Here is an 18891-nt window from a genome sequence, read left to right as displayed (position 1 = left end):
ATTAATTGAGACACAATTCATTTAGATCGAAACGGTAAGGACATAGAGATGCTAGTGTGAAAAATCACAGGAGCAGAGCTGAAATGAGGGACTCAGAGCCACCTGCTGGCTGCTGCCGTGACCTTCCTCTTGGATTTTGGTCTGGCTCTGCCCCCGCCCATGAGGGCTTCAGGCCCGCACTCTGTGCTTTGTGTGCAGTGGTTTCTGTACCTCGGGCTCTGACGTGCCTTCCCCTTGTCCCCTGGCCCAGGCTTGGTCTGCCTTTATGCAGTACCGCCTTCCTGGAGGAGTGCCAGGCCTCCTTGTTCCCAGCAAAGACATGAGGCCTGTGTCCCTGTCACACCCCAGGAGATTCCCAAACCTCTTTGAAAAAGGTTCTGGATTGGCAGCAAGGTCCCAGGCTCGGCCTCATCAAACTCAAAATGAGTCAAAGGCAATTCCCCTAATAAGACCTCTTCCCCTGAACTCCAGGCTTGTGGGTGTCTGACAACATCCAAGCTAATAAAATGCCAATAGATTTCTGGGGTAGAGGTATGAGGGGATGTTGTTGCTGTGTTTGGGGTTTTTTCTGTTTGTTTGTTTTGGTTTTTTTGTTTTGTTTTGTTTGCAATAACTTGAAGCTGACAGGATAGAAGTTCTGGACAAGGATGAGAGCCTGGGAACTCAGGAACAGAGGCTCAAGAAACACAACCAGCAGATGGAAACTGAGCAAGATGAGGTGACCATGATTGGGGCCCTGCGGCAGGTGATGCATGAGGCTGCCGTTGATCCAGATTAACGTGAGCTGAAGCCAACTTGACGTAGGTCAGAGCTCTAGACGTTCTCTCCCTCCTGGATGCATTTGGAGAAAAACAAGATAGAAAGCCATCCAGCCCAAAACTGAAGCTTGGAGAAGATATGAGCAAGTAGGCCCAGACAAGGTGAGCAGGCCCAGATAAGATGTCAGGGAGAAGCACCCAAAATCTATGAGAACAAACCAATGATTGGACAGGACTGCCCACTTTCAGCATAAGCAATGGGAAAAAAAAAATGCCAAGGGGACTGTGCAAATACATAGCAAGAGGAAAGACAGAGTAAACCCTCTTTAGGTTGGAAAACACTAAATCCCATGAACAGAAGCAGTTTCTCCTGCATACACTGTGCTATGTAAAAACTTATAATAAGAAGAACTTAATAAAACAAGGGAGTAATAGATAATAAAACAACAGAGATGAGATGAAAAGGAGATTTCAGAGCAAAGAAAACAAATTAGAACTCCAAACCACACAATTTCAGATTTACATATTTCATATTTTTACATGAATTAGAAAAAGACTTGGCTGAAAGACAAGTTATCATTGTGGAGGGAAGTGACAGTGCATTCAGAGGAAAAAGACAAACCACTAAGGCAATCAGAGAGAATGGGTCAAAGATAACCCAACTCAAGAATAACCAGTGTGCCTGTGGTAAGATTTTAGCAAAGGGAGCTCACGACTCACTGAAATGACACAGAAAAATTTCTTTACAATGAACTGCATGGGTAGAGTGAAAATAGAAGCGATGAATACAAAGAAAAAGAAAAAAAAATTACACACAACAATCTATACAAAGCGTATCCAGGTTACCAAGTGACTAGATCTCACAAATGAAGACTTCTGGAGCTATGCTATTGGGACAAGTAAGTCCCAATCAGAAGCAAGAAATAAGGCTGACCTCAGGCTCTTCCACAACAGCATTCAATGTCAAAGGACAACAGACCAACATGTACAAAATTCTGAAGGGAAGACAGTGGGACAGCCATGTCGTCATTCAAAAATAAAGCCTCCTTTGACCACGATGGAGTAACAGGGACCAGACTGGCCCTCCAGGCTTAAGAAATCAATAGAACAAGGTGTCTGGGTGGCTCAGTCGGTTAAGAGTCTGCCTTCCGCTCAGGTCATGATCTCAGGGTCTTGGAATCAAGTCCCGTGTGGGGCTCCCTGCTCAGCGGGGAGTCTGCTTCTCCCTTTCCTTCTACCCCTATCCCCTGCTCACGCGCTCTCTCTCTCTCTCTCTCAAATAAATAAATAAAATATTTAAATAAAATAAAATAAAAAGAAATCAATAAAATAGAAAATGATATACAAAGGAATGGTCTCTAGACACCTGGCATCAGGTAGCATAGGTCTGTGATTCCTGAGAGAAAAACAAACAAGAGGAGACTGACCACTACCCCAGGTAGTTTCCAAGGAAGAAGGGGAAGCATAAAGAGCCCAAAGAGAGGGAAATGAGAAACTGGGGAGGCAAATGCAACTAAAACTGGTGGTACAGTCCTGGTGGAGAGAGGGAGCTGCCTGGGGATCCCTTGAATCTTTGGTTGAGTGCAGATCCACACCTGTAGGAGGAAGCTATCTGGGGCCAGCAAAAGACCCACTGTAAAACAGTGTGACAAACACTTCCTGAAGCTTATACAGAGCTGGGAAGAAAGACCTTGTCACATAGAATCCAGAAAGAGACCCACACAAATGAGGTCATCTGATTTTCAACAAAAATGCCAAGGCAATTCATTAGGAAATAAGCTTTTCACGACATCACACTTGAACAGTTGCACATCCACATGTATAAGGAGGAGCTTTAAACCTTACTTCATACTATATACAAAAAGTAACTCAAAATATGCAATAACCATAAATGTAAGAGCTCAAATGATAAAACTTCTAGAAGAAAACATAGAAGAAAAAAAATCTTTGCAATCTTGGGCTAGAAAAATATTTTCTAAGTATCTCATTGGATCACAATTCATAAAATAGAAAGATTGGTAAATATAACTTCACCAAAATTTTAAAATTTTTCTCTCCAAAGAATAGTGTTAAGAAAATGGAAAGGTAAGCCAGAGACTGGGGGAAAACAGTTACAAAGCATGTATCTAATAAAGGACTTACATGCAGAAAACACAAAGGAAAGAACTCATAGAACTCAACAAGAAGATGAACCAAGTTAAGAAAATGGGCAAAAGATTTACATGGATACTACACCAAAGAAAGTATACAGGTGGCAAATAAGCACATAAAAAATGCTCAATTATTAATATTAGTAAAATGCAAATCAAAACCAGAGTGAGACACTACTAAGCACTCATTATAATGCCCAATTATAAGGGACTGATAACAGCAGGTGTTGGAGAAGATATGGAGCAACTGGAACCACCATGCTCATCGCTCGTGGGAATGCACATTAGCACCACCCCTTTGGAAAACATTCTGTCAGCTTCTTCTAAAGTTAAATGCATTTACCATATGCCCCAGTAGTTTCTTTCCTTGTATATCCAAGAGAAAGGTAAGAAAATATCCACACAAAGACATGTACATAAATTTTCATAATATCATTATTCATAATAGGTGGTAACTTGAATAAGTGTCCACCAATGGCTGAATGGATAACAAATTTGTGGGTATTCAGATGAATCTCAAAGCAAGCCAGATACAAAAAATTGCATACTGTAATTTATCATTTCTATGAAATTTTAGGAGAGGCAAAACCGTAGTGATCCAGAAAAGTAGATCACAGAATTATTGCATAGGTAAAATGTATAGGCAATGCAATATTTCCTAAAAGAATGACCAAAAATTAAAACCTTAATAGTCAGCCTTTTCTAGCACTATAGACAAGAGAGCTTTCTCATGCATTGCTGATAGGATTATGAATTGGAGACCAATCTGAAGGCCAATTTGCGTCTGGTATAAAAAAATCCAAAAATGTTTATCTGAACCAGCAGTTCTTCTCCAGGAATTTATCCTGAGGCTATAATTAACAATCTGTAATCAGACAAGTTTATAGGGGAAAAAAAAAAAAAAAAACAATACTCCAAATGTCCAAAATAGAACATCGTTAAATGAATGAGGGTAAATCCATAAAATGGAATAACATCAAGTGACATCAAACGTTATAAACCTTTATAAAAGTGGCTTATAAATTGACTTGCACAGAAAATATCAATAAAATCCAAGAGTAGATATTGTGAGGCTACATTCTCTTATCCAAATTACAGAAAAGTAAAAATAAATAACAAAAAATAGAAACAATATCATAAAATTATTTTACAAACTTATTCTTCAGTAAGGAAGAAAAAAATTACAATATTAAGATGTTACATGTCCATTTACAAGAGACTCTACATAAAACCTGTGGGATGTGGCCAAAGTCCTATACTGAAAGGAAAATTCAGTTTTAAATATTTTCATTATTAATCCCACAACAAAATAATTAAGGAAATAAAATATTTATTTCAGAAAATTTAGAAAGAGAAAAGCAAAATAAATGTAACAACAGAAATTCAATACTGACAGAAACGACTTTTAATGTTAAAAAAATAAACCAAGAAGAATGGAATATATGTAGAAAGGAGCAGAGAAAATGGAAATGGTTAATTCAGGTGACGCCCGGAGTCCTCATTGTCACCCTCCCCTCAGGGACTGTGAAATAACCATGTACCCTTATGGGGTACGTCACTTTTCCATTTTAAAGCAAGCTGGAGCTGGCTTGAATGTGTAGACAGCCTTATGACTTTAGAGTTGAGATACCAAATCCAGGAAGCACAATGTATAAAACTGAAATATTTGACTGATTACATAGACCTTTTTAACTTTACGCAGCAAAACATCCACAAAGATGTAAAAAAACAAAACCCCTACCAATATGTGAAATACAAACCACAAAATGAATATATAGACTTATACATATATATTTGTTAAATTAATATATATATATATCTCACGTGGAGTTGACACAGGTTAATACTCTTATTGTACAATCATACATAAAAGAGCATCTCTATATAATAAATGAACCAACACTGTCAACAGAAACTTACGCAAACAAAAATACCAATGGACAATAAAAATATGAATATAAGTTAACCCTCAATGCTCCTTTTTTAGAAATCATACCAACAACCTATTTCTCCTCTCCCAGCTTGTGAAAGGTGAAAAGGATTTGTAGTAGTATGTGGTGATGGGGTTGTGGGAAAATAAGCTTTCTGCACAAAGTGCTGTTGGCCAGTGTTTAAAGTGGTCCAAACTTTCTGCTGGTCTGCACGCACTTGTTGACTCAACAGTTCTGTGTGTAAGCATTCATCACAAAGAGACACCTGGAAAGACTTACAAAATTGAACATAGAAGAGGCATCATCACACACCATGGGTGCAGCAGTGAAAAAGTAGAAACAATTAAAATGTCCCCCAAAAAGATATGTCGAAGTGAATTATGATTACTTGGCACAATGGCAAACCTGATCGATTGGTGAATTGTCCCATGACAAATTGTGGAGATTTGTGATAGCGCAATTTAGAGTTTAACATAAAGTAGAACTTGGTTTTAATATGAATGTAGGCATAGACATAAAGACGTGGGGATAAAAGTCTCTGCCCAAGTATGAACAGAATTACTTCTTCTAGGGTGATTTTTTAATTATATTTGCTTTTGTCTTTATTTTTGTTAGTTCTATTTGATATATTTTTTGTAATGAGCATATCTCATCTTCCTATCATGATACAAAATTATTTCACTCTGGAAAATGGGCTCAGCAACGCCTGGGTGGCTCAGTTAAGCATCTGCCTTCGACTCAGGTCATGATCCCAGGGTCCTGGGATCGAGTCCTGCATCAGGCTCCTTGCCCAGCGGGAGCCTGTTTCTCCATCTGCCCGCCGCTAGCCCCTGCTCTCTCTCTCTGACAAATAAATAAAATCTTAAAAAAAAGAAAAAAAAAGAAAATGGGCTCAAAGGAAATAACTACTGAAATAACTATTTAAAAATGTAGTCAAAATACTTACTTGGAAAAAAATCTGTTTTCCCAATAATATACAATGTTGTGAAGATAGAGTAAAACACACCTATTCAACTGTGTAAAGTTGGGTGGTCAGATCCATAAGAATTTTTCTAAAGAGCAGCTGAGCAAGGCGTAGCAACAGCGTCAGCAAAAGTTCATATGCTTTGACTCACTTCCAGAAATCCAAGCCAGGAAATACCCAGAATATGGACAAGGGTTATGTAGAAGGATTTCATGCACGTTTTTTTTTTTAAATCATGAATTAAAAATCAAAAAAGCACACATGTCCTCAATAGTGGAGTATTTGTTCGTATGTCTCCAATAACTCATTTAACAAATATTTGCTGAGTTTCTGCTCTTTGACAGACCCTAGGGTCTAGTGGTCAGCAAAACAAACATGTCCCACCTCCTGAAGCCCATAGTCCAGTTCCTCTAATGGGAAAGACAGATGACCGACTCATTCCACCAAACATAAGTTAGGTGCTATTCAAGAAAAGTACGGGGCACAAATGTGCATATACGCTATTACTTTATAATCAAAGAATATGATAAAAAGAGGAATATAAACATGTTGTGAACATCTATTTACTATCTTGAGAAGTGATGTACTTGCCAGATGGAGGAGTGTCTCTGAGAGACAGACAGAAAGGATCATTTGTAAACCATTAGCCACTCAACAGGGAGGAAGGAAAGGCGGCATAAAGACCTAATGCAAGAATGTTCAGAACCATTTCCATCAGAACACTAAGGACAAATAAAGATGTACCCTCTCAAGTTATAATTTAAATAATGTGCAAATATGATCTAGTTTGGAGGAGGAAATTTGAAAGGCACACCTCTCTAGTAAGGTCTAAAAGTAAGGAGGTTGTCAACTTTGCTCTTTTCATTTCAAAGTGTTTTCAGCAAACGCTTGATCTTCTTAGCATTCCTTTTTGAACTGTTGTTAGGGTCGAGTCCTTAACAGGTAAAGCAAGTCCATGTTGTTGGTTGCTAGAACAACACTGTGGGAGGACAGGCCCTCATGTGTTAGGGATTCTAGTCCTGACATGGTAGGCTGAACTTGCTTCGAGGGCACGTGACAAAGAGTTATAAATTAATTGTGTGATGGAGGAAGTCCTTAGGAATACCGTGCCTGCTTGTTTCTGCTGGTTGGCGGTCACCATGGCAACCCCTAACTGCAGACCAAAGTTCAGCCACTGTAAATCTTTATGACCATACTCATAGTCCAATGTTCCTTGGGGCATTTTGTCCCTTGAAGAGCTAGCTTTTATATTTTACAAGAACTGTTCATTCAGACTCCTTTTCTAAATACTGGACTCCAAATGATAAGGTCCAAACATAGTACAAAAAATCATTGCTTTCTGTGTTAACCATAGGACCCCTACTTTCCTGAGAAGATGCCTACGACGAAGAAAACACTGATGTTCTTATTGAGCTTTTTCACAAGCTTTGGGGCGTTCATCGTAGTCTGCTCTATGCTTGGGACCCAAGAATGGGTCAGCAGCAGAATAGCCATCAGTGACTCTTCTTCAAACGGTAGTCTTGTTGTCGTCTATGGACTCTTTCGTGGTAACAGTCGTCAGGAATTCAGTCATGGACTTGAGGAATCAAAGAAGGACTTTGGAGGTAAATGAGAAATTAATTTGAATGGGTATAGCGAGATTGCATTAACTGGGTAAGACTCATGTCATCCTCTATTTGGGCCAAATAACTGTACAAAAATGATTTCCTTGTAAGCTCTGAGATGGCTTGTAGATATGAACATATATTTTTAATTTTGAAAATTCACCCACATTATTATTTTAGCTTCCTCGGTTCTGGTTGTGTCTGTTAGCACCACAGTCTAAATAATTCTGGCGGAGGCTCTGTTGAACCAGCATTACCAAGTTTACTGACAAGTAAATAATTAAGTAAGTATGTCTAGCAGGAATATGGTATCCAACATAGGAGGATAGTAGGAACAGTATTTTTAGTTGTATTGACTGCAGATTTTTATTCATTTTTTAAGATTTTATTTATGTATTTGAGAGAGAGAGAGAGAGAGAGTGAGAGAAAGACAGCATGAGTGGGGTGAGGGGCAAAGGGAGAAGCAGATTCCCTGCCAAGCAGGGAGCCCAACGCGGGGCTTAATCCCAGGACTCCAAGATCATGACCTGAGCAGAAGGCAGATGCTTAACTGACTGAGCCACCCAGGCGCCCCCAAAAGCAACATTTGTAAATTATTTAGCACCTGGGATGGACTCTGCATCGAGCAGTGTTGCATGCAGGTAGACAGGCATTATCAGCCGTGACTCGGCCATTCCCCGCTGACTTAGAAATGTGCATCATTTTCTACCTCATACAAATGTAGTATTTAGTTTGAGTTGAACCTTAAACCCTGAACAACGTAGTTCTATCTCCAAGTTATGAAATTTATCTCTTAGACATTAGCAAAAGCAACGTCTCTTCCAGTGGTCCAGTAACATTACACGCCTCCTCCAGTCCCGGCCTCAGCATCTCAGGAAAGCGAGGAATATTCCCTCTGCAGCAACCCGAAACTAAGACTTGCAAACATGCAGTCACACATTCAGTATGTGAATAGCATTTTCAAAACCAGAATGTGTACCAGTTCCTGAGCCTCCAGACACACTGAAAAAATTTTAAATATGAGATAACAGCCGGTGAATTTTTTGATTTTCATGCTGTCTGTTTGGAACCAGTTGGTTCCCATCTGAGAGACAGGGCTTCAGTGAGAGCCCTGATTACCTGTATCAGGAAAGCCGGGGAGGCCAGGGCAGGTCCGAGCCTGACTCTAAAGCCCTGTGTGAGGGAGGTGAGTGGGATGGTGTGGAGATCGCAGGGAGAGGCTTAGTCTAGAACAACCCTGAGGGCACAGGGCCAAGTGCGCACCACGGCGCCATATGGCAGCGTGAAGGAGGCTCACTATTTGCATTTGTTTTGCCTGCGTCTCTGCTTTTACTCTTTGTAACCACAGAGCTATGGTCAACTTTCTCAAGTCACTGCCCAGCATCCAGGTGCTGTAGATCAGCCGCCCCCCAGTCAGAGAGGGTACAGCACAATTGTTCTGCTGACATCTGCTGAGGGCCCCCCAGAGCCTCGGGGGTGTTCACTGCTGAGGGTTTTAGCCATCACTGGACTTGGAACATTTGTAAATGGTTCTCCAAGGTAGGGGAAAGTCACATAACTGGAACATATATCATGGCGTTCAGCTGCTGCAGACCCATGGATGTTTTCCCTTGAGAGCAGAACTGGAGACCGAGCATAGCTGTTGCCCAGCTGGTTTCTCGGGACCACATGGGGCTCATCTCAATTCAGAAACCAATCGCTGGCAGCAAAATAAAATCTGTATAAATGCCACTTCCTTCCCCAGCAGTGATGCATCAACTTTTCCATTTAAGACGTTAACATTATCAGCTTCTTGCCCAGGATGAGGTCACACTGAAAATCTCCAAAGAGGGGTGAATATTGCAAAGCTCGCCTGTATTTCTGCCTAGGACTTACCACATTGTGCCAATTTGGGCTGTAGATTTTGAGATGACAACACAGTATGAAGTGACAATGGCTGATTTCAACACGCCAAAAGAATCCAGCCACCAATAGGTCTACTGGTAGGGAAGATAATCCGTCAAGCCTGGGAAGGAGACTCTCCAATACGTGACTAGATTATGTGGCCGGCTCAGCCCAACAGGAGATCTACTAGCTTCATCTGGTGGCCTCTCGGTTTGTCCAATATCCAGATGAAAATTACGGTCCTTGTGTCCACCAGTAAGCACTTTGCTTTTGCTACTCCAAAAGTTCTGGATATTGAATTTCAGTCCAAAACACTTCCCTGAGCAGCTGCTCCGTGAGGGAGGGGCTGGGACACCGAGAGACACTGCACGTGGCTCCTGGGCTTGGTGAACTTGCCATTGCTTCTATCTAGAGAAAGGCCCCCGTCAGTTAACTCAGGCAGTGCAGGTCGCTATGACAGCAAGAGGAAGTTGCACCCAATCTGCCCGCCCGCACCCCTCCCCCAGGTCTCTTTTCTCCATCTACCCCGTTTGTTTTTAGGGGACTCAAAATTGCACTATCGGCCCAAGCTAAAAAATAATTAGAACAGTAAATCTGCTGCAAAAATCAATTAATTGCAAGGAGACAAACCAATGAGGCTTATTTCTTCCTTAGTACTCCTACTCACCAACCCCACCCCCCATATTCTTACACTTTTCCGAGGAGAAGCGACTTACTGTTTGTCCCCAGAGATATGGCCACGTTGGGTGATGGAGTTTAACAGGGCAGAAAATGCACGCCCCCTCCTTCTCCGTGAGAGAACCCAGATAAGTTTCCCAGAGGCTGGGCATGACAGCTGCGACTTCTTGGAAGACCTCAAAGGCTCAGCTTGTCAGGGGTATACTGTGGTCCATGGGTTGAGGAGTCTGCCGGGTAAGGCTCCCTGATGACCAGGTGTCTGAGGAGAGGGTGCGGGCAGTTCCTGACCACCCACAAAGCCACGGGCTCTCCCTCAAGTTCTGAGGACTGATGGGAAACCAGAGCTAGGAAGACCCTATGGCGAGGGGCTCCTGAAGGGTTAAATCTCCATGCACAGAAAGCCCGATGTCCACATGACCCATTTCTGTACACTGCCCACCGCCCCCAGCACATTTTCTGCCTCCCAGCTGTGGGAGCGATGGCCTCTTTCCTGAGGTTGCCAGAATCCGGGCAATTAGTTCCAATTGTGAGGTGGTTTTCCTGATTCCAACGCTTGGCCCTGAAAAAGAAGAGGAAAGAACGGAATGTATTTGCTAATTTTGTAGGCCGAGAGGAGCTGTCAGATGCTGGGGGTGCTTATTCTATTTCATTCTTGCCAACTTTCCCTGAATTTCCAGCTTTCATTGTCTGAGTTCTGAGCCAGGAGGGGGCTGAGGGATATGGCTGTCATACCTGTGAGGCAGGAAATTCAGATGCTGAAATAGAATTTTAAAAGATGGCAGTTAAAATTAAGATAAATTGTTCCATTAATACAAAGAAAAGTATGAGTCAGTAGCCTCCAAATTGATGCCCTTTTGAAAAATTGTGTCTGCTAGATCTTACCAACAGTCAAAAACAAAGCCTAACCTAATTGTCACTTTCTAGTTTACTCTGAAAAAGTGGAACATTCACCATTTGCAAATGAACATCCATTTACAGCTTTTAATAAGTGTATAAAGCAGAAATACTCTCCAGGGCACGCCAGAGGTGACATTCTCCCCCACACTGAAATGTCTATTTTTTAGTTAAGTATCCAAATTATTTCTCACTGGCTAAACGCAGAGTTTATTTAGTCCCCAGCAAATTTCTGATTAGAGCTTCAGGCTTCCTCCTTGTGGCCTGGGAGGAGCAGGGTGACTGGGATGGGAAGCAATTCTTCCTCAGGGTGAGAGTTGGAAACTCCCCAGCATTCGACCCTGCACCTCCGAACAGGTGCATCCTACTTCCCGTTTTTCCCTAGTCCTACTCTTGCGTCATCATCCACTCGTTTCAAGACAGATGCGCGCTACATTAGAACCATGAGAATCCCCCGACCCCTGCATCTCCACGGGGAGAGTCTCAGCCTGAGCTCAGGGCCTTCAGAACGGCCCAGCCCATGCGGTTCCCCAGAGGGTAGGGGGCTCATGGGACCCCAGCCATCCCCCCACCAGGCCACAGGAGGTGGCAGGCAGGACCACATGTTTTATTTAACCTACGCTCCTCACCGAGGAGCAAAATGTTCTCGGGCCAAGGGCGGTGACGTCATCGGGTCCGTCTTGCTGGGCTCACAGCTCCCCTCTTCTGGCCTCTGTGTTCTCCCAGGGGGTTCCCAGGGATGCGTGGCCACACCTGCCTGGGGCGGCTGCAGGTCTCCGACTCCGCTTCTCTTTCCACCAGTTTCGTTTCTGTAGCCTCTCGCTGTGCACTGTCGAGAGGCAGGAAACCTGCCTCCTTCCTAGAGTACTGCCGATTGAAAATAAAAATCGGAATTAACAATCTAGATGCTCAGAACCGGAGAGAGGAGAGATCCGGCACAGGTGGTGCCCGCTCTAAGCCGGGGGGGGGGGGGGGGGGGCGGGGGGCTGTGCCTCTCTGTCCAATGTGTTGTGGGGCTTTGGAGTCAGGGTCAAGTGTGTACAGAGCAGGGGCCAGGCGGGCAGGAGCTTTGGAATCACGCCTTACAAAGAACATTCTGGAGATGTGGGCTATTACTCACATTGGGGTTTATGTCTCTCTTCAATGACGAGAGAGGCTGCCAGACAGAGAGGAACGAGTAGATTCTGAGTTGCTCCAGAGGAAGCAGAAGGACTCCGGGCAAAAGTCATAGAGACGCATGTTTGGGCCCAACACAATGAAGAGCTTTTGTTTATTTATTTGTGCGTTGTCGTTTTTTTTAAGTCTAAAGTTTAGTTAGTTAACATACAGAGCAATGTCGGTTTCTGGAGTAGAACTCAGTGATTCATCACTTCCCTACGACACCAGTGAAGAGCTTTTAAATAATGAAGGCGACACGGCATGAAAAGGACCACCTTGCAAAGAGTGAGCCCCTTGCTGCCAGGACACTCGTCAGGAGCAGGCTTGGCTGCTCCTTCCCTGGCACGCACCACGTCCTGGGGCCCCTCCAGTTCTCGGGGATCTCGTTTTTTGGAGCTCTGGTTCAGAGAGCGAGATAAGGAGCCCCCAAGCCCTCAAACGATATCTTTCCTGGCTTTTCTGGTTTCTGTTCTTGAAAGCTGCTGTGTGACAAGGCTGGGAGGGGCTCCCCGCTCTCTCCCAGGGGCCTGGGAAACAGGAATGGAAAGAAGACGGTTTTTACTTTCTCTTACCAGACCTCCCCCACCCATCATGGTTCTTACATCTCACAATTCCCAATGACTTTGTTGGCATCTTACAAGGAACTCTGAAATCTTTTTCCCAGATTACTTTTTCTGTATATCATTGTGGCTTTCACAGAACATCCTGGTAAACACTTTATTTAATGTGGTGGCAATCACCTAAGGCCCTAAAACACACCCGCAGCCTTTGGGGATGTTTTATAAATGCATGGCTGGAGTTACAGGTAAGTGTGGGGACAGCATGCCTCTGGGGTCTGGTCATTTTGTGTTGTAAACAAAGGAGCAAGCAGGGGAAACAGATTCATAGGGACAGTGGCTGGTTGTGGTTAGAAACAGGAGGATGGCAAAAGCAGGAACTCATGGCTAATGGCCCAGGGCATCTGTGTTTCATTTGGCACGAATGCATATCCATGTCTGGAGCTCCTTTGCACTTAAGAAAAATGCACATTTTATAAAATGTTGTGTGAGCTCAGAGGAATTGAGCTTGGGAAGAATTCTGATAGCTTACCCAGGGGTCACCTTTTGCATTTAAGCCACATGGGCACTGGGTCCTCTCTAGCTCCAGGGAAGTGACGTCGAGAAGTGTGGCCGACACCTCGGTTGCACCCACACCAGTCTTCTGCCTGTCCCCAAGGCCATCTTTGCCTCCCAGCTACCTGGTCACCTCCATCAGCCCCTCCCCTCCTGGTCTTCTGTGTAATGGGCTCACCTCCGAAATCTCTGGGTGTGCCAGATCCTCTCGGTCACAGGTTTTCAGTAAGTGTCCCCAAGCGGAAGCATAGTAGTGCTGCGAGCAAGAGAACATCGTCCATGAGGAGGTGATGCCCGCTGTCAGGCATCTGAGGCCGGAATGCCCTGAGGAGGGGTATCCAGCCCTGCCGCAGCTTATCAAGGAGGGCACCCTCTTTTCTCGGGGAAATTAAAATTGGGCTGGCTAGCCAGTTATCCAAAGTCCTGCGGTTGCACACATGCAAGCAGGGAATGAGGATCCCGAGGAGCCACCCCTTCCTGCTGGTGCATACTTGGGAGGTGCCCCCTGCAATTCCTACCCCCAGTGCCCGAGAGGAGAGAGTGCGGGGGACTGCCAGGGTGTGGGTGGTGTAGCCCTCGGGTCTACGGCTGGTGTTTGCTTTTTGTGCGACGTGCTTACCACACGCTGCTTTAGTTTTAGAGAAATTGAACAATTCTTCCCAAAGAACGCTGCATTTGGTGGTTATCCTGTTCCTGGTCCTCAGCCTGTGCACTTCGCTGCTCAGCTCTGGGCTCACCTTCTACAACAGCATCAGCAGCCCCTATCAGACGTTCTTGGGGCCGGTGGGTGTGTACACCGGGAGTGGACTTGGTGGTGAGTATCCCCGGGGACACCGGGCGCTCTGCTGACAAGCACGACCTCTGTGTCTCGGTCTCTCTGGTGCTCCGTCCCACGCAAGAACACACGCGATCCCAGGGGACCCGTGGAAATTAGGCAGACCTAGTATGTGCCAAGTTGTGTGCTGGGGCCCGGGGTTTATATCTGTAAGCCTACAGAATTTATGAAGCATCTTGGAAATAAAATTGTTTTAAATGCCCTGGTAGAGAGACAAGGAGTGACACGTGGACAGGGTGTTAGCTGTTGAAATATGTAACATAACGGGCGCCTGGGTGGCTCAGATGGTTGGGCGTCTGCCTTCGGCTCAGGTCATGATCTCAGGGTCCTGGGATCGAGTCCCGCATCGGGCTCCCTGCTCCTTGGGAGCCTGCTTCTCCCTCTGCCTTTCTCTCTCGCTCTGTCTCTCATGAATTAAAAAAAAAAAAAAAAAAAAAAAAGTAACATAAGCCAGTCTTTGCTATTGAGTATCAAACGTAAGGAGTTAAACACAATGCTCCTAAATGGACAAAACAGACTGTTGACAACAAAACTCCTGCTATGTGCTTAACTCCGAATTAGGTTCCATATAACGTACGGAAGTACACAAACACACACACGCACACACTTATTTACTCTCCTCACCTCCAAATAACAGCCAGTGTGGGCTAAAATCCAAACATGACACATCTGTATGACTGTCCCACAGAGGACCACAAAGAAGGTCATTTAGAGACTCTGGGGTCAACACCCTTCTCGTGGGTGACCTGGGAGCTCCCGGTGCTTCTGTAGGGTGTGGCTAGGTCACTTTGTTTGTGTATTGTCAACGTTGGGGTCGGGGTGCAGCTCAGATGGGAAGCAGGTCCCAGCTTCAGTCACAGTATGCGTGGCTCTCCCTGGGGCTTCTCGAGGCTCGGCAGCCACTGCGAATGCCCAGGACAGCTGCCAGCCGGCCCACGCTGTCCGAACTCTGACTCCCTTCAGTGCTCGTCTCTTGATTTTCCCAACGCTCTCTCTGGTGTTAAGCAGCGAGCTGGTCCCCTTAGAGGCAGGATGGCTGCCAGCAACCCCGGGAGAAAGGACCTCTTTTCCCCCAAATCTGACTCTCCCTCAAATTTTCCTTCCCCACCCCTGGAGCGATCTCCATGGCCACCAGTGGAGCTGACCTCGCCGGCTGCCCCACCCAGTGTCTGGGACCCTGATCCCCTGGGGCTGGGGCTGGGAGCAGCTCCAGGAGGAAAATCAGGGGCCGGTTCCAAAGGGGGTTTGGATGTGGGGCCGCAGGGACAAGACGGGGACCACGTCGCCATGCTACGGCCCATGGGGCTCAAAGCCCATCGCTTCATCAAGCCTGTTCCTGCAAGGTTGGAGTTTCCAGCTCTTTGTCTCCACAGTTGAGGATAAGCTGACTTTGCACCTGGCAGAGGCCGTTGCGTGTTTGTGGAGGAAAACATGAAAAACACAGGGCCTGCGGCCTTCCCCTCAATCCCCGCCTACTTCTAACAACAAAGAATCCTCTGACAGGGACAGAGCTCCTGCGGCATTCCTTTCCGGCTTGGGGCAAGTTCTAACACACAGAAGGGGCTGTCAGGTGGGCAGAGAAACAACCCGAGACATGGATGTGTAAGGAGGAGCTCTGCTTTCTGGCAGGGGTCACAGGGAGATCTTTGTGGCTTTGGGCTTCACGTCCGGCCTCCTCTGAATGCCCCTCCTGGCCTCTTGATCCCAGTGCTCTGGGAAGCCAGACTTTGGCCCTGAGTTTGCCTCTGGGGACTCCCAATCTTCACGTGAGCTTTGAGTGGGCAGAACGTAGTGGAAACTCTAGGTGAGGCTCGGTCTGCAGAAGGCTTTTATGCACAAGCATGCCATTGACATATCCTTGCTTTGGGTCATCTTGGCAGGAGACTTGGTCCCCTTGGTCTCTTGAGCCAGAGGGAAGTGCCGCAAATCCCCATTGAGGCTGGATTTGAACAAACTCCCCTTGGCTGCAAGGAAGAGGACCTGGGCTTCCTAGCGTGGTTTGTGGCTCGGAAGGAACAGGAGCAGATTCTGCTTGGAGGAAAACACAGCAGCATCACAACCTCCCAGGCTCCTGTGCCCTCTGACCCCAGCCTGCCCTTCGCCCCCACAGCGGCCTGGCATGGCCCGACCCTGACCACAGGGGACATAACTGTGGACTGAGAGAATGTCGGGGCCTGACAGAACTTTGCAGATTGTTTGATCCTTAGCCCCGGAGCCCAGAGAGCAGAAAGTGATGGGGCAAGTCACATGGCCTGGTAGGGACAGGCCAGGCCTGGAGCTCCCCCTGCTACCGCAGGGCCCCCTTCACCCCTCTGCAAATCCCCTGCCTCAGAGCCAGGGACGCAGACAGGGAGCGGCAGCTCCTTCCTGCCGGGGCTCAGGTCTGCACATGTCAGCACGGCCCCTTCCCGATTCAAATCAAAGCCAAGCCCGTCCCACTGCAGAGAAAAGTGTGTGACTCTGTGTTCACCCTGCCTCTTTGTGACTAAGCTTTTATAAGAAATTTCACAAGGGCATAATGAAGGATAATTAGGGAGTGTGAGACGCGTAGAGCTTCAGAGGAGGGGGCTCTTGTATGTCCAAATTACTGAGAAGTAAAACCATCACGCTGAGCATGAAAGTCCATCATCAAGGACAGTCCAAGCGTTCTCCTCACACAAAAGCCCTCGAGTCAGGGCCTTTGGAGGACTGGGAAAAGTTTCTGGGTGTGGGCTACGGCCAGGACACGTTGACCCCAGAACATCTGTCTAGTTGTGGGTAAATATTCTCAGAGATGGGCAACCGTTCCCTCCGTCAGTCTTGGAACATTCCATCAGCTCAGAGAGCATCCCACACCCTCTGGCCTCTGCCACCTCCCCACTCCCAGCCCAGCCCCATTCCAACCAACCACGAATCTACTCTTGGCCTTGGTCAGGCTGATTCCCTTTGGAAGGTGAAGAATGAGGTCCAGAGAAGCACACAAATCACCCGGGGCTGCGTGGCTGGAGCCTTGGAACCTGGCTCTCTCTGACTCCAGAACTCTGTTCTTCAACTGGGCCAAGGTGGCTATCCAAAGTCACTACCAAGACACACTCTCCAGGGGAGGACATTTGTGAAGAATAAAAAAGGGAAGAGAAGACCGTTAACAAGTTCTCTTCTCACATGAGTTTAGCCAGGAGACCCTTCCTGGTTAAACACCATACTCCACTGCAAGCAGAATGAAAGCCCAGCCTCTGAGCCAGTGTCTGAGGCTCTCTGGGGTGGTCTCTTCCTCTGTAGTCGGTGCTCAGGACCCTCAGAGCAGCTCCCCATGGGCCGGGTCCTGTCTCGAGGTCCCGGGGGCTCCGGGCTCCCTGGCCCCCGTGTGTCTTCATGTAGACTGCCTCTTCTGTTTGCAATGCTCTGTCCTTCGCGTCCTTGTCATCCATCCAGTCCTCTCTAGAAAGCTTGACTCTCCTGCCTGCTCATTCTCTGGTTCATTCCACATATCTCTGCCTGCACCGGCCAAGGGAGGGGTCCTCAACAGGCCCTTCGGAAAGGACTTGAACCGAATTTTCGCCCTTGGCCGGACGCTGCCCTCAGTCTTTAGCGGTTCGTGCCTAGAATCTAGCTCAGGTCTTACACTTCTTTTACATTCCAGTACCTAGAAGACTGTAAGCCCCCCCTCCCCGTGTACATGTTCCATACATACCCACAGAGCACAGGTTCCATTAAGAAAGAAAGTGACATTTAAAAAGGTATCACCGTATCATTTATGAGACTGAATCTTCTTTCCAGCCTTCTTCATTTTCGTGACCATGATACTGTTTGTGGGGAACACACAACCCAACCATCTCTCGGAAGCCCTGGCCCAGACGCTGTACCAGCAATATCCAGCAGCTGCCTATGGAAGAACGACCCACAGCTACGGTTACTCGTTTTGGCTAGCGCTGCTTGTCATTCTTCTAAGTATTGTCTCTGTGGTCATCATTGTTTTCTACCAGAAGGCCAGATACCAGCGAAAGCAGGAGCAGAGAAAGCCCATGGAATACGCTCCAAGAGATGGAATTTTATTCTGAATTTGATGTTATATTATTTTGTTATTAGGTCTATTCTATTGTACATCAGCTCCCAAGCAGTGACTGGCTCACTTGTCTGGGCAATCAGCAAGGTTAAGTGCGGCCCTGGCTGACTGTCATTTTGTGATAGTTGTGTATCTCATGACACTCCATGAATGATGTCACATTGCAAAGGGTTCTTCCCACTAAGGTGGGGACGACGAAGGGGACATCTCTCCAGTCCACGCAGTGTTCAAAGTGGTAGAATGATTACGAGACTATGGACCCTCACTCTCTAAGACAATAAAGGTTTGTGGTATGCACTTTTCCTTTAAGTAGCTCAAAGCACGTTAGCACCTGGGATCTCCTTCTCCTTAGGAGGGGCCAGGTATTTTTATTCCACTGTATGACTGAAGACTTCCAGGTACAGAGAGATTCAGAACTCGTCTTTCCAGAACCAGGTATTGGAGGCAAAAGGTGGGCAAAAGTTTGGAATAAATGCCCTGGTCCTGTGGACCCCTGGTTGCTGACATAATTCAAACCCAGTAGTGGGTAGAAGTGCTGATATATGACCTTCAGACCCATTTTTGAGGTTCCAAGGGGCAGTTTTTGTATGGAAGAGACTAGGAAGTGAGAAGATTTAAGAAAGATAAAAATTATAGTCCTATAGCCTCCACACTAGGGAGGCCAAATGTATTTTTGGTTTAAAAGGATTGTGGTGAATTAGTCAAAAGGGAAATGTAACTTTGCAAGAAGTTCTAGGAACCAACCCTTTGCTGTTGACACAGTATAGTTGGTCGGATGTGAGTGGATCAGCCATCAGCGGATTCCGGCCCAGCCAGAGGGTAAGAAATGGCCTAGAGCACTGGGCTTGCAGGCATTTCCAGAGTGAAGTCTGGGCAGATGG

General features: G+C 46.0%; 1 protein-coding gene across 1 annotated transcript; it reads left to right on the top strand.

The window, feature by feature from the left end:
- The first annotated feature begins 6933 nt into the window (after window positions 1-6933).
- CLRN3 (clarin 3) lies at window positions 6934-18253 on the top strand. The gene is made up of 3 exons (XM_035020969.1): window positions 6934-7407; window positions 13768-13947; window positions 17725-18253. Exons 1-3 carry the CDS (start codon window positions 7179-7181, stop codon window positions 18003-18005), a joined length of 690 nt encoding a protein of 229 aa, XP_034876860.1. The 5' UTR covers window positions 6934-7178; the 3' UTR covers window positions 18006-18253.
- Window positions 18254-18891: the final 638 nt, after the last annotated feature.

Source organism: Mirounga leonina, unplaced genomic scaffold (genome assembly GCF_011800145.1).
Source record: "Mirounga leonina isolate KUSES-001 unplaced genomic scaffold, KU_Mleo_1.0 Mir_114, whole genome shotgun sequence".
Lineage (NCBI taxonomy): Eukaryota > Metazoa > Chordata > Mammalia > Carnivora > Phocidae > Mirounga > Mirounga leonina.
Note: the sequence above shows the minus strand (reverse complement) of the source record. Positions and strands in the feature narration are given on the sequence as shown.

Coding starts and splice junctions, on each gene's coding strand:
- CLRN3 (XM_035020969.1), top strand. CDS start 7,179: ATGCCTACGACGAAGAAAACACTGATGTTCTTATTGAGCTTTTTCACA. Junction 7,408..13,767: donor ATCAAAGAAGGACTTTGGAG/GTAAATGAGAAA, acceptor ACGCTGCTTTAG/TTTTAGAGAAATTGAACAAT. Junction 13,948..17,724: donor CACCGGGAGTGGACTTGGTG/GTGAGTATCCCC, acceptor TCTTCTTTCCAG/CCTTCTTCATTTTCGTGACC.